The following is a 15,022-nucleotide window of genomic DNA, read 5'->3' on the forward strand; positions in this document are numbered from 1 at the left end:
GGTTTGGTGGCCTGGGATGCTGCTCTTCTGCTGCTGTGTTTTTCCAATTCTTGCAAAATTCCAAGGTTTCCCTTTCTTTAAGCTTTACTAACTCCCCTCCTAAGAAAAAAGACGCAGCGAGACTCAAATTGTGCTTCCTGGCCCTTCTCTTTACAAGTGGAGCGTGAGTGAATCAGAGACATATGGGTTACATTTCCCTGGAAAGACACTCAAGTTCGAAAGCAAACTTGGCAAAAGGCATTGGTGGGGGAGGGGTGGTTTCAGCTCATCCAGAGCCCTAGAAGTACTTCTCACAAATCCACAGCGGCCCCACACATCTTCTATATGCCTGGGGAGTTCTCAGATCTGCCTGTTCCGGTGCCAGACACTGTGCATAGCAAAAGTGACTCCTGGCTAAGGTAATTCATTTTACTATGAGGTAACTTTAACAAGGACCTAATATTAAAATGATAGCCTCCAAATGTTTTATAAAAACCTTTAAAATCCTGGATTCCTGCATAAAGGAGCACCCTACCAATAACACTTAACCTGTTTAACTTGATGTTTCACCAGAGGCTATACTTAAAAAAAAAACAAAGCTAAACGTTTATGCTGTGCTATAATGGCCATCCTACATAGTAATGTCCAAGCTTCAAAATGTTCCTTCCCTGGGAAATGTATTCTGTATCCCCTCAATTTTATATGCAAGAGGAAGTACCATAATGACTCTACCCTTTTCTTCTTGTCCTTTGACTTGTTACAGTGTTTAAATTAAACCATTGTTTAATAAGATCCAGGGCAAGCTTTTCCCCAGCAGCTTGGATCTTTGGAAATGATTGTCAAAGCTTCCAACTCTTTAGTCTATGGGCTGAAGTGGGATAGAAATAAAAACTCAACTCCATCACTCCCAGAAGGGCACCTTGGCACCAATTAGACCTAAAACCAAAGAACTGTTCCTTTGGTACCTTTGACGGGATGCTAGTGAGGTTTATTTATATGTCTTTGTAGAAAATAGGACCCCTCAATTGTTGACACCTTGTTGAAGTACAGGGTTGTTCCTAGGGAGACAGAGGCTCGGAGAAGAGAATCCTAGGGACTATGTGACATATTTTACAAACACCAACAAACAGAAACATGTTTTAGCACCAAGTCCTTCTATTCTCTTGTCTCCAGCTATGTGCCCAACAATCAGTTCTGACATTAAATATCACCTGAAGATAGCATTGAACCTACAGATTAAAGTCTAAATCCCATAAGACTATCCCCACTTCAGAAGCCAGAAAGTGGGATCCCTGATGACCCTTAATTCTCCCTGATGAAGTATAACTTTGGAAGTTCTTGCAATCCCTACTTCTTCAATCCCTATAAATTCAGTGATTCTGGAGAGTGATGTATAGAGCTCAAGAAAATGGCATTGCTTATTTATATAAAGGCTACAACTCAGGAATAACTAGAGGGCAAGGGATACGTAGGAAAAGACATGGAGTGGAACTTACCAGCCTCCTAGCACACAGAAGTGACCCAGAAACTCTCTAAATCTATTGTTTAGGGGTTTGTGGAGATTTCTTTACACAGACATGTTGGATTAAAAATTCAAATCTTCTGATTATGTGGTAGGTTTTTCTGGCTACCAGTTTTATCCTTAAATTAATCTGGGCCCTTTCCTGCCGTGAGTCATCTCATTAGCATACAAAAGATAGCTCTTTGCCGGGACCCAGAGACAAAAACCACTGGAGCTTGCTCCAGGGTGTGTGTGTGGCAGGAGAGTTGGTGGGGACTTAAGGAAGCATAGCTCAAGCCCTGCCTTTTCTCTGGGGACCTTTGAGCATCTTCCTCTGCCCCTGCCTTTAAGTCATGAACTGGATGGAGCCCAGACCATGGTCTCACTTACTTCCTACACAAGGTGTTGGGGCCTGGCGGGGAGAGAAAGAAGGTACCACTGCTAGAAAACATCTGAGTGGTTAAGAGAGAAGGAAACCAAAAGGAGAGTGGAAATAAAAACAGGACTTTTTCACTTCTATCAATTTAGGGGACTTTAATTAAAAGCATCATGTCTCCCTGCCCCCATGGTGCCCTCCTGAATAAGGGCGTCAAACATCTTTGCCCTGAGCTTTGTCAGCATCCCCCAGGTTGCCCTCACTGTAGTGGCTCCTTCCTGTTCTCCTGGGCAGCCTGAGCTCCTGGTGAGGCTGGACTTCTCTCCATGTTGCTGCCCATGATGGGTTCTGAACTTTTAACTCTGTTGCCCAAAACTAGAGACACCCCTGAGGGATGCTCATTTTGTATAATAATTTGGCATTTACAGATAATTTGCTAAACCATTTGTTTCCATACAGAGGAAGTCATGCTTGCTGAAGAAAATAAGAATGCTGGAACATCAGCCTTGGAAGGTAAGGCTGCGCTGCAATGCTTCGCTTTGCTAGCATTTGCCCCTCTTAGGCGGTGGCAATTTCTCCTAATCAAAGAGGAGAACGAAAGAAGAGGGGTGCGCACTGGGATTTGAAATGCAAGTCTCTCCGTAATAAAATCCCTCATGCTTTAAAATGATGAGAATTGAGTCACAGATTTAAATGCCTTTTAAAGTGATGAAAATAAAACCCAAGAGTTGCTTTGTTCCAGGGCATGTGATTGATAGAGTTCAATGAAAAGACCATCATACAGCCAATGGCCTATGAAGAGATCTTCTTCTAAAATATGTGGGGATCATCTCGGGACCACTTTCATTACTGGGAAATGCCATTGTTTATGAAGAGCCAAAACAAATAGATAAGGAGTGTCTGTTTACCTACTGTATTTCAAGTTAGATTAAACTCAAGTAGGGATTCTGGAGCCCTTGAGTATCTGCACGTGCTGACAAGCACAGCACTATGGTTCTGTAGACGTTCGAAATTTCTGTCACCCTGGCTCCAGTATTAAAGGCCAACACCTGTGTCGCAGGGCCCTTGCACAAGGCCTGTTGCCCACAGTCCTCAAAAGTTTTGTCCAGGATGATCTGGGTGTACTTGTGGCCTCTCACTGGCCTTCCCCTTCCCTGGCGTAGTGCTTCGAAGGGCAACCATCAAAAGGAGCCGGACGGAGGCCATGACCCGAGACTCCAGCGATGAGCACTGCGTTGATATCTCTTCTGTGGGTGAGTGATCCAGTTAGACCTTCTTTTACTTCTCTGGATCTCCCGTGAAAATGAAGATCCTGTCTTTTGAGAAGAACCACAAGGAGGAAAAAGAACCCAAAGGATCCAGAATGTAGAGATGTAATTAAGGGAAGGCATGGGAATCTAACCTAGGTGACAGTGATTTACAGAAAAGAAAAAAGACCAGGGGACGCTGCTCACATGAAATGTGGGGTTTAGGGTTCTTTAAGTGTGGCAGATGTGTCTCATTCGCAGATGTCGCCTTTCTTTCCTGGGTGTGATCATGAGAACCCACATTGGGATACAGGTTGAGCATCCCTAATCTAAAATTCCAAAATCTGAAATGCTCCAAAATTAACTTTTTTTTTTAGCAATGATATGATATTCCAAGTGGAAAATCACATACTATGAAACTTTGGGTTTTCCCCACAAAATTATTAAAAATATTATGTAAAATTACCTTCATATCATGACTATAAGATCTCTGTGGAACATGAATGAATTTTATTTGTAGATTTGGGGCCCATCCTCAAGATACTTCATTATGTGTAGCAGACAGTCTAACCTCTGAAAAGTTATCTGAACTACTTGGTTCTGGTCTCAGATATTTTGGATAAGGAATACTCAACCCATATTTTTCAAGGATCCTCAGGACCTATTTCTTCTAGTGACCCAGATGGGAGAACCTGAAGTCATTTGTTTAACCGTAGTAGCACCAACCTACTTCCATCGTGTGAGATTTAAACTAATTCCTTTTAACAACCCACTGATATGACTACAGTTCAATCCTAGGTTCTCTTACAGATTCTGGCTGATGACAGGTTTTTTTCCTCCCCAGAAAAAGGGCAGGATCAGACTCCATCCTAAAAAGCAGGAGAGACTTTCAAAGCTCATTGCTGCTTTATGTTGCCAGTGGCAGAAATAATCACAAATGCAGCAGAAGGATTCCGGTGCCTGAAGCATATTTAAAAGGAAAGGGCAGAGAGAAGCCCAATCTGTTACAGATATAAACACGATCCTGTTAGGATTCGAGATGCTGGGTGTCTGCCTGGTGTCCTGCTTGGGAATTTTTCAGTTTCCTAGGACTTGGGAGTGCCTGGAGAGGAAAAGCAGGGTCTCTTCCTGTGGAAATTACTTAGCCCATAACATAGGGGTTGCCCAGGCCTGCAATGTGGCGGTCACCTTGCCCTGATACTCAAGCCGCCCATCTTGCCCTTTGGATACTGCCTGGCCATGGAGGGTAAGCCCAGGATGTTTTGCAGTCTCATTCCTCCTTATTTCCCTTCCTTAGGCACACCGCTTGCCCGAGCCAGTATCAAGAGCACAAAAGTAGATGGAGCCTCCTATTTCCGGCACAAGGAACGGCTTCTGCGCATCTCTATCCGCCACATGGTCAAATCCCAGGTGTTTTACTGGATCGTCCTGAGTGTTGTGGCTCTCAACACTGCCTGTGTGGCCATTGTTCATCACAACCAGCCCCAGTGGCTCACTCACCTCCTTTGTAAGTAAATTGTGACTGTTATCCCCTCAAGTGGGCAGGTTGGTTGATGTGAGGGTGACTGTTAGCACCCTAAGCATGCTAAGCACTGTTCACACTGTGAGGGAAGCCAGAGCTGTTTGCAAGGGAGGATGGATTATTGCACAGCTGCTCCAAGCCTTCATTACTGAGTGGGGTAAATAAATCATTGCTGATAAAGTAAAGAGTTAGTGTTATACCTTAGGTCCTAGAAGTTTCTTATGGAGGTTCAAGTGACGTAAGGAATTTGAATTACAGAAAAGGCGAGGGAGAAAGTCCTGAGAATAATGGATACCTCAAATGGACCCCCCAAAGGAACTTATAAGTCTACTCTGAATAAGACTGCCACTGAATGTGAATGCTATCTAGGAGACTATATGTAGAGGTGGGGAGGGGTCCCCAGCTCCTTCAGCATAGCCAGAGTAGAGTCCTCTCTCCTCTGAGCTGCATCCTCTACTTAAAGGCTGATGATAACCCTCCTCTTGTAAAAGATCAATTGTTGATTGAGCCAGGGGCTCATTCCTGCTCAGAGTACTCACCCATTAGACTTTGCCTAGCCCTGACTTGACATGGCCACCCAGTGGCCTTACATTGTGATGTTGGGAGCTCATTTATAGGGGGTGTGTATTAGTTCGAGAGTGGAAGATCCCACACCATCTATGGAACAACTGTTTCTACTTTTAACACTTTCAGACTATGCAGAATTTTTGTTTCTGGGACTCTTCCTGTTGGAGATGTCCCTGAAGATGTATGGCATGGGGCCACGCCTTTATTTTCACTCTTCATTCAACTGCTTTGATTTTGGGGTAAGTCCTTGAAAGCCTGCCTGTCCCTCTGCTTCATGTTGAGATGCCATGGCTTTAGATAAGCAGCTTGTTCTGTCACTCAGCATGAACCATTGAAGTCAGAAATTGTAAAAAGTAACATGGATATGGTGAGATAAAGGTGTCCAGAAGTGAATGGATCCTCGCCCTGCAAGAGTTTGGGTTTTTAAAGTGCTTTGATTTTTAATGTTTTTATCGATGTATAACACATATAGTAGAAAGTGTACACTTAACTACATAGCTCAGTGAGATTTTACAAAGCTACTCATAGCCAGAGCTTTGAACCATTTATTATCTTGGGTGAACTCTGGGAGAGAAGGACAAAGGACTTAATTCTAGAGGTGGTTCCAGAAGAAAGAGAAGGTTCTATATTTGTTTATTTTCTGCTTCAGTTTAAAATTAGCATAATTGTCTAGATATGCTCTCGAGATATGCAAACTCACATGCGCTTATGTTAGCAAGACTCCATGTGGAACATTTCATCTAGCTGTTTATTTTCTACATAATATTTAGGTGCATGTCTTGCCTGTAGTGTTCAAGGTATGTTCATATATGCTTATTTCCTGTGGTGCTTACAGGAGTCCTGTGCAAGATGAGAGGTCCTAGGAGTGAGCCTGACCTTTACAAATGAGCAGATAGAAACCACCATGCTCAGTTCATATACCTGGTTTGCAGCAGAACAAGGTTGTAGAAACTTCTTCTGCCAAACCCATTTCTTTTTCTGCCAAAGCTTCAGTTAGGTGCTAAAGATTTTGAGCACTTGCCAATCTACATTTCACTAAGAACACATGGTTCTGAGTACAGGCAAGTTTCAGGCATAATAGCTAGCAAGAGACAATTTTAACCGTGAGTTCTTCATACACATATCTTTCAGCATTGCTGTAAGGATTCATTTTCATTATTTCTCCAAACACAATGTCTAGAACATAGCTGACATTCAATAAATATATTACTACAAAATAACTCGAAGCTGTCCATGGTGGCATGCTCTTATAATCCCAGCACTGAGGATGCCAAAGCAAAAGAACCACAAGATTGAGGCCAGCCTAGGCTATGTAATGAGTTACAGGCTGGCCTAAGCTAAATAGTGAAACTATGCCTCAAAAAGCAAACATTGGGGCACTGGAGAGATGGCTCAGTTAAGAGTGTGCACCGCTCTTCCAAAGGATCTGAGTTCAGTTTCCAGCATCCATGCCAGGCAGCTCACAACCACCTGAAACTCTAGCTCTAGTGGTATTCTATACCTCTGACCTCCATGAGTACCTGTACTCATATGCACATACTCCCATGCAAACACACCCCACACACAATTAAAATATTAAAAATTAATCTAAAAAGGCAAAAATTGGGGCTGTAACTCTGGTAGAATACTTGCCTAGCATGTGCAAAAAAAAAATGTCCTGGGTTCCAGTCCCAATACTATAAACAACAGAAACATCCTTGAAATGTTATTTGTAATTATGACTTCCTATAGCCATCAGACCTTTGTCAACAAAGACAATTACAATCAAGTATCCCCCATGACCTCAGTATCTGAAAGATGTTTAATGTGACAGGAACTGAAGCATTCTCAGTAGCACTGAAGTCTTGAATGATGAGTGAATGTAGACCCTCCCTGAGATTTATATATTAGAATGTATGTTGGACTAGTCAAAACTGCTTTTCATCATTTGAATGCCATTCCTTTGTCAAGGAAATATGCAAGACTATCTATGGCTATCAAATTTGTGCTAAAGCAGTGACTAGCTACTGTAATTTACTGGACAAGTCAGTAAATCAATGCATAGCAAGCAGGATGAAACTTAAGAAGGGACATGGAGAACGAGTCGGGGATGAGTGGTAGAATGTTGTTTTCTTTGGTAGTGCCCTACGTAGCTTGATTGGAGTTAGGAATTGTGGGTCTCTCCATCCCCTCGTGGGCCGTTGGGCACCAACCCATGAGAACAGAGAGAGCAGAAGCGACAAACAGGGTCAGGACAGCCAGTGAGCACAGATGGAAAAAACCTTCCGGAGAGTCAGATTCAGTGATACAGCACGGTTTATTCAGTGGGGGTCAGGGAAAAATATAGTGTGGAGGCAGCAGCCAAAGCTTCAGCTGATAGGTCTTCATAGTATGCTTTATTTACATGTGGTAGGGTGATCCTATCATCTGGCTACAGGGCAATGCCTAATTATCATACAGAAAAAACCTGGGGGCAGTTTTATTGCCGGTAACTATGCCAAAGGTCATGTTCCAAATAAGGTCAGGCATCCATGCTTGGAGGCACTTTCCAGATAAGTCAGGCAGAGAGCAGGAGGTCCCTGCTAAGAAAGGAGTAGACTTTAACAGCAGGGTTCCCCAACAAGGAATGGCTGACAAGGGAGAGAGTCTGAACTTTACCAGAGCCTCACGAGAGCTGGTGATTGTGTACCAAGTACTAAGATGCTTCCCTGTTCGCTCTGCCTCCTTTCATTGTGACTGGGTTTGCCTCTTAGGTCACAGTGGGCAGCATCTTTGAGGTAGTCTGGGCAATCTTCAGACCTGGTACATCTTTTGGAATCAGTGTCTTACGTGCGCTCCGGCTTCTAAGAATATTTAAAATAACCAAGTAAGTGATGACCTTCAGACTCTTCACAATACCTTTTTTTCAGCATAATATCATTCTCTTCTTTTCCTTGCTTCCATGCTTACCAAGTTTCCCTTCCCTGCTCCACCCCCCACATTCTTCAGTTTTTCTTCCCTTTCCAAAGACAGAAAACCATCAGTGGGACCACCTTGAGTGCCACATTTCACTCTGCAGGGGAGTATCATTCTGCCACCCCAACCCCTTTCAACAAATATACAAAGGCAAATTGTCTCACAGGTTGCCAGGCACATAGCTAGCTGGACTAGGGAATGACTTGATACTTTGCATTATAGTTGTAACCTTGTCTGGGTTTCATAGGTATTGGGCATCCCTCCGGAATTTGGTTGTCTCCTTGATGAGCTCCATGAAGTCCATCATCAGCTTGCTGTTCCTCCTCTTCCTCTTCATTGTTGTGTTTGCTCTTCTAGGAATGCAGCTGTTTGGAGGCAGGTAAGGACCTGAGGAGTTTCCATCCAAAGGAAGCTCTAAATAGTCTTGGGTCTGTAAGCAACCAATGTAATTGATTTGATTTGTTTGTTCTTGGTATGAATTTATCATGAGTGCTTGTGCAGAATAAGTGTCTCTGCTGTTAATACTTTCACTGTGCAGGTTCTTGGTTGGGGCCTACCCACTGTGAAATGTACTGCATGAAACATTATAACTGCTGAGCAGCCCAAATCCTGCCTTATTGTCCAGTTTCAAAGTGCATAATTTATCAAAAGTAGCTGTTCCCATCTTCATAAGTTACATGCAATGGGGAGAAGTAGAAGGGAAGATGAGGAGAAAGGAGACATGCTGAAAGCTGTGTAACCCTGGTACTGAGAAACTTGGTGTGCAAAATTTCCATTCTTTCTGAATTTCCTTTTCAGGTTTAACTTCAATGATGGGACTCCTTCAGCAAATTTTGATACCTTCCCTGCAGCTATCATGACTGTGTTCCAGGTATGAGGTTAACTGACAATCTGGAAATGCTATGTGAGGTCCCGGGGACCACATAATACACGAAGACAGTATCTTTGCGTGTTGGGGGATTCATTTTTCCTCTCTGGTTCCCTCTCAGGGAAAAGCGTAGTACTCTTCCTGCTTGAATAATCATTACAGCATCCCACAGACTCCTAGGCCTCTTATCTCACACAACAGCACTATCACAATGACCTCCTTGCCTTTCTCCTGACACCCATGCAAAACCATGTTTGCAACACATCAAGTCTAAGACATTTAGTCACAAATCACATTTGTGGTTTGACTAAAATCTCGAGTATTCCCTAACCTGTATGTCAGTTTAAAGGGGAAATGGAGAACTTTTCCCTGCCACATCAAAACAATAACAATGACCCCCCCAAAAAAAAACCCACAAACATTTTTAAGTCATAAGGAAAATTCAACATCTTAGAGTCTTACAGATAAAGATGCTGTTTAGCCAGACTCCAAGACTGAACCAGAATCCAAGTTTCCAAACTAGAACCTTTGAGGTTCTTTCCAACAATGCCACTCTCTCGGTAAAGACATATGGCAGGTAGATAGTGTCAGAACACCCAATCTGTGTGATTCCTATAAGGCTTGACCAAGCTAGAAGTGGAAGAGACCCTAAAGTTTGAAGACAAGGAGTCTTTATTGGTGTTCTCTCAGTGTTGAATGTATATAATTCTTTTCCATATAAAAGTTAGGAAAATTTATAGGAATGATTTTCCCCCTCCCTTGATGAGAAAGGAAAACAAGGGAATGGATGGAAAGATGCAGTCTTAAGATTTTGCCCCATCTTTTTGCCAACCTGGAATGTTGACCTGCCTGTTCTTTGCTCCATGTAGATCCTGACAGGGGAGGACTGGAATGAGGTGATGTACAACGGGATCCGCTCCCAGGGTGGAGTCAGCTCAGGCATGTGGTCTGCCATCTACTTCATTGTGCTCACCTTATTTGGAAACTGTATCCTTTTAAGATGTTCTTCTTTATTCTGACCCCTTTTGTGCACCAACATTTGAAGAGGTGGTTGATGGTGATACAGTCTGGGCAGGCAAGGACAGGACATCAGCATTGTTAGCTTAAACTAAAGTAAATTGGGATTTTAATGTTAAGGAACTTGTATACTAATTCTGCAAAGAATACAAGCATAAACAAGTTTGAATTACCCAAATCTACAGTATATACAAATAACATAGAAATCTGCTGTGTTGAATGATTGGAGATACTATTTGGTCTGTAAATGACCAGAGGACTGAGATCAATGTAGACTGAAATGGTGGGCAGATTTTAATAGTAATGAATTAATTATATATTTATATAGAGCAGAGTCTACCACTAGTAAAATTTCTAAAAAATGTAAGTGTAAGTAGTGCTAATACTATTAAGCTAATATTTATTGTATTTATATATGCTCTTTGTGAAACCTGTTGTGCTACCTAGACAATCTAATTCTTAGCTCATAATAGAAGAGGAAATAGCTGGATCAAATCAAGTAGCTAGTAAACTGTAAATGAAGGCTAAAATGAAATTCTCTAAATCCTATACCTAGTGTCCTAGTTTCTGTTGCTGTGGTAAAATATGTGGACAAAAGCAACTTAGAGGAGAAGGAGTTTATTTTATTTCACAGTTGGTCACATCACATACATGGTGGAGAGCAGGCAGAAATGAACTAAAACATACACATATTTATTGTTTCTGTGCTCTTGACTGTGGATGCAACTAGATGCTTCAAGTTTCTGCTACCTTGACTTCCCTGCTGTGATGGGCTGTAGCCTGAAAATGTGAACTAAAATAAACCCTTTCTCCCCTGAGTTGCTTTTGTTGGGATATTTTAGCAGCAAGAAATGAAACTAAGACATTGGTCAAAAAAATCTAGACCGGAAAGATGAGGCTTGAATCCTAGGGACGTTCCTTATCAGCTCCATGTTCCTGGGAAAGTAACTTGATCTCTCAAAGCTTTTGTTTTCCATATTTCAAAAAAGGATAAGAATATCTCCCTTTGCTTCTTCCTCTTGTAAATATTGAATTAAATCATTATCCAATTGCACCTTATAAACTACAGACTTTTGTGTAATCATTAGGCATTTGGGGAAGTGGAACTTGCCTTGAACTGGGACCAGTAGAGCATAGAGGGAGAGAGATGAGGCAGCACATTTTTGCATACAGTCTGAAAGAGTGATGCTCTTCATTTTTTGCCCTGAAGATTTCTCATGGTCAGAGCAGACTATAAACTAAACCTGAGATACTCAGAAGAAGCTATTCAATGAACTACAGAAATGGAAGGCGGTCTGTTATAATGACCACACCTTGATTCTCAAGCTGCTCTGTGTCAGGTTGGCCTTTTATGCTAGAACCAATTTTTTATTCCAGAGCACATGGGCCTCAAAAACAGAAGATTGGGACTTCATGGGTTAGAGCATGGAGTAGAAGAGGATTACAGAAGGAATCATGTCTGTGTTGTAACATTTGGTTAAATGAATCATGGAAGCCTTCTGGGACCCTAACAAGAAGAATGAGAGAAGTAAGTCAGTGACCCATTATGGAGACGAGGACTCTCATTTCCTTTTGTCATGATGGCCACTGATCTCCCAGAAGGGAGCGATGGGCACCTACACTGAGCGCCTAGCACATCTTGTTCAATGTATTGTTTGTCCCTACGGGTTGAGGCCATGGTTCCCTGAAGCCTTACTCCATTTAGCTTTCTAAGTGGTTTGATTCAGATATTTCTTTGTTATGTGTAAAAAGGTAGTATGTGGAAGGAGGGAAGACATGATATCCCTTTGCTCCTTCCTCTTGTAGTCCTTGGCTTGTTCTTCCAGTACCTAGGCAAGAAAACCCAGGGGTGTCCTCCTAGACTTGCTGAAGGCTTTTCCTCTTTTCGTTTGCCCATCCTTAACCCATAACCCCAGACACACTACTGAATGTATTCTTGGCCATCGCTGTGGACAATCTGGCCAATGCCCAGGAACTGACCAAGGTAAGCATTGTTCCAGCAGAGAGCTCTCTCTGGAAGCTTCTGGACAATGGGAGAGATGCATACCCACACAGGAAGCCTGGTTTACTGTTCATTGAGTTTGCTGAGCTTCAGTTCAGCAGGGATTTCTCATGGGATATTGAAACTTGGCTCTTCTCTGTGAGCTCTCAGCTAGGTCTTTCTCAGGATTATGACATGGAGCGCCAAGGAAAACATTAGAATCCTGGATTTTAAGCCCCACCTCTGCTACTGCAACCTGCAACCTGTGACATTGTGGCCTCAGCCATGGATTTAGGGCATTTCAGCTCCTGCATTATGGCTTCTGGGGTAATCAGTGGCCATGGATATTTTGGAGACGTGTCTATGAAATCAGATGCTGCCTTTCTCAGAGATGTTCTTTCTTTCATCTGATTCTCTACTCCCAGGGAGGAGGCAATACTAATTGCAGGGAAATTGTCAATGGAGATAAGTGCAAACTCTTCTCCTCACACAATGCTAATCTGGTTTTAGACATCCTCTTGGAATTTCTGAACTTTTTCCATTTGTTCTGTGATACATTGCCTGTTCATCTTTACATCCCTTAGGACCCTCATCTCTATAGTATGAGAAGGACAATACCAGCTTTATGGCATAAAAAACTGTTTAAATCTCACATTGGTCACTTATTAGCTGTTTTAGCATTCATGAGACTCTGGATCTTTGTTAGCATCTGTTTCCTCGTATTTAAAACAAGAAAGATGCATCTGCCTATGTGTCTCACAGCAGAAAGTGAATGAAATGCTGTGTGTGAAAACCATAACATGCTAGGAAGATGTGTATATTATTAATACATCTAGTCACCACCTGAATTGCTTTCCTCAAAGTCATCCCTTCAAGCAAAAATATAGGTGAGGTGGGGCTGGAGAGATGGCTCAGTGCATCAGAGTACATGCTGCTCTTCCAAAGGACTCATTTAGTTTACAGCACCAACATTGGATGGCTTACAACTGCCTGTAACTCTGATGCTCTCTTCTGGCCTCTACAAGTACCTGTATACTCACACACAGACAGACACATACATAGAAATTTAGAAAATAAGTCTTTAAAATTAAGTATGAGTGAGAAGTAAGACATCTGCCCAAAAACCCAAGATAAAGCCAATTAAGCATGCAGGGGAGATCCCATGGCAGGGTAGATGCTTAGCCTCAGTGCTGACTTTAGGGGCCTATACCTGGAAGGACCCTGTTCCATCATTTCCAGACACTGAAGAACATCTGAGGCTTGTTGGTGCTTTTGTAACCATGGACAGCTCCCTGAGGCTTGGCATATAGGGTATAGACCAGAATTGCTGGTTTGTGAGAGCTGTGAGGCTATCTCCCAAGGACCTGGTCTCTGGCCATCAGAGGTCTCTAACCTCATGCTGCCTGTTTAACCTGTTCTTTTACTTACCTCCTCTTGGTCTTCAGAGTTCTTTCTGGGAAGACCCAGAGGAAGCTACTCTCCCCATGGAGATCCCAAGCAAAACCATCTCTGCTTTGTGTCTAGGATGAACAGGAAGAAGAAGAAGCCTTCAACCAGAAACATGCACTACAGAAGGCCAAGGAGGTCAGCCCGATGTCTGCACCCAACATGCCTTCTATTGAGTAAGTAGACCACCTTATCACTGACCTCTGGGTTTCAATCATCAGCCAATCATCAGCTTGTTAAATGATCGGTTGTAAGGGGGCACTTCCTCTCTACTACAGACTGTTCCTGACAGTACAGCAGTGAGCCAAGCAGCGTCTGTTCTCACAGGTTGCATTTTAGTGAGGAAGGGGTATGATAAATCTGCAGATCATCACAGATAATAATAATGCTATAAACAAATAGAACAGAGTCACAGGGCAGATGACAAGAATGGTGGGGGGCGCATACCTCACAGAAATCCAAAGGGACTCTGTATAAGTAGAAACCAAGACACAAGGAGGCAGTTATGTGGCATTCTGAAGGAACTATCTCCCAGCAAGGTCCAGTGTGTCTAATGTATCATGAACAAGGGGATAGAGGATAGCAAGGTCAGTGAGATGGACAGGAGCCTACACAGAGGCCATAAGGCCCAGTTAGAGGACTTTAGCTTTAATTCTAATTGAACCATGGGAAGACTTAACATGGAGGACAGATAACATATGGTTTCTACTTTAAAAGACCACTCTGCTCTGTGGAGAATGGGTTATGGGGGCCAACTGTGGAAATAGTAGGACACATCTGGTTCTTAAAGTGGATGCTGATGCTTAGATGAGGAGGGTAGCAACAGAGGAAAGGACCAGAAATTCAATTCAGTTTGTATTTTGGAATGTGAGCCAATCGGATGCACTCATGGATTAAATGCAGTAGTGAGCAAGGATGAAAAAGAGAGAAGAAATAAAAACTGCTCTTGGGTTTTATGGTTTTGTGACCCAAAAAAGTTGGACAGAGGGTTACAGTATTTATTGATGCCTCAGAGATAGTGGAAATCCAGACTACATTTTACCCACATTGAATCTGAGATACTGCTGAGGCAACCAAGTGTTTGAATCGGCTATTGGTTACATGAGTCTAGTGCTTGGAAGTCAGGATTAAAATAAAGATTTGGGGGAAGTCATTTGCATTTAGATGGTATTTAAGCCATCAGTGTGGGAGAGCTGACCCAGGGAGAGTGGAAACTGGGAAGAGTGGAGCTGAGGACAGAGGCTGAGCATATGTCTATCTACCAGGAAAAGCAAGGAGAAGAGGCAAGGGAGCACAGCCAGGGGACAAGGAAGAACAGGGAGCAGTCAGCGGCACTAGATAGTGTTGAAAGACCACCTTCACTGGGGAGAGAGAAGGGACCATTGAATTGAGCAAAACAAAACCTGTCAGTGGCCTTGCAATATACAGGAAGAAACAGAATCGGGTGGAATAGAGAGAGAATGGGAGGCAGTAAGGAGGAGAGCTGGAATCACTCTTCCTGGATCTAACCTAGATCTATGCTCCATGGAAAAACTTAGGGAGTGAGAAAGATGACTTTTCACAGGCCTGGCCTCTGTCCAGTGA

At 42.8% G+C, this 15,022-nt stretch overlaps 1 protein-coding gene across 1 annotated transcript in view; it reads left to right on the top strand.

Annotated features, from left to right (window-relative positions):
* The window catches only part of Cacna1e (calcium voltage-gated channel subunit alpha1 E), a 409,810-nt gene that overhangs the window by 314,066 nt on the left and 80,722 nt on the right, over positions 1–15,022 (top strand). The window contains exons 10-19 of the mRNA XM_008829746.3: positions 2,316–2,369; positions 3,020–3,109; positions 4,401–4,610; positions 5,319–5,431; positions 7,925–8,037; positions 8,374–8,505; positions 8,925–8,997; positions 9,864–9,981; positions 11,928–11,995; positions 13,517–13,614. Of these exons, the coding sequence (XP_008827968.1) occupies positions 2,316–2,369; positions 3,020–3,109; positions 4,401–4,610; positions 5,319–5,431; positions 7,925–8,037; positions 8,374–8,505; positions 8,925–8,997; positions 9,864–9,981; positions 11,928–11,995; positions 13,517–13,614 (1,069 nt within the window). The remainder of the gene's footprint in view (positions 1–2,315; positions 2,370–3,019; positions 3,110–4,400; positions 4,611–5,318; positions 5,432–7,924; positions 8,038–8,373; positions 8,506–8,924; positions 8,998–9,863; positions 9,982–11,927; positions 11,996–13,516; positions 13,615–15,022) is intronic.

The sequence above is a fragment of the Nannospalax galili genome, unplaced genomic scaffold (assembly GCF_000622305.1).
Source record: "Nannospalax galili isolate Female #2095 unplaced genomic scaffold, S.galili_v1.0 scaffold294, whole genome shotgun sequence".
NCBI classification, from domain to species: domain Eukaryota; kingdom Metazoa; phylum Chordata; class Mammalia; order Rodentia; family Spalacidae; genus Nannospalax; species Nannospalax galili.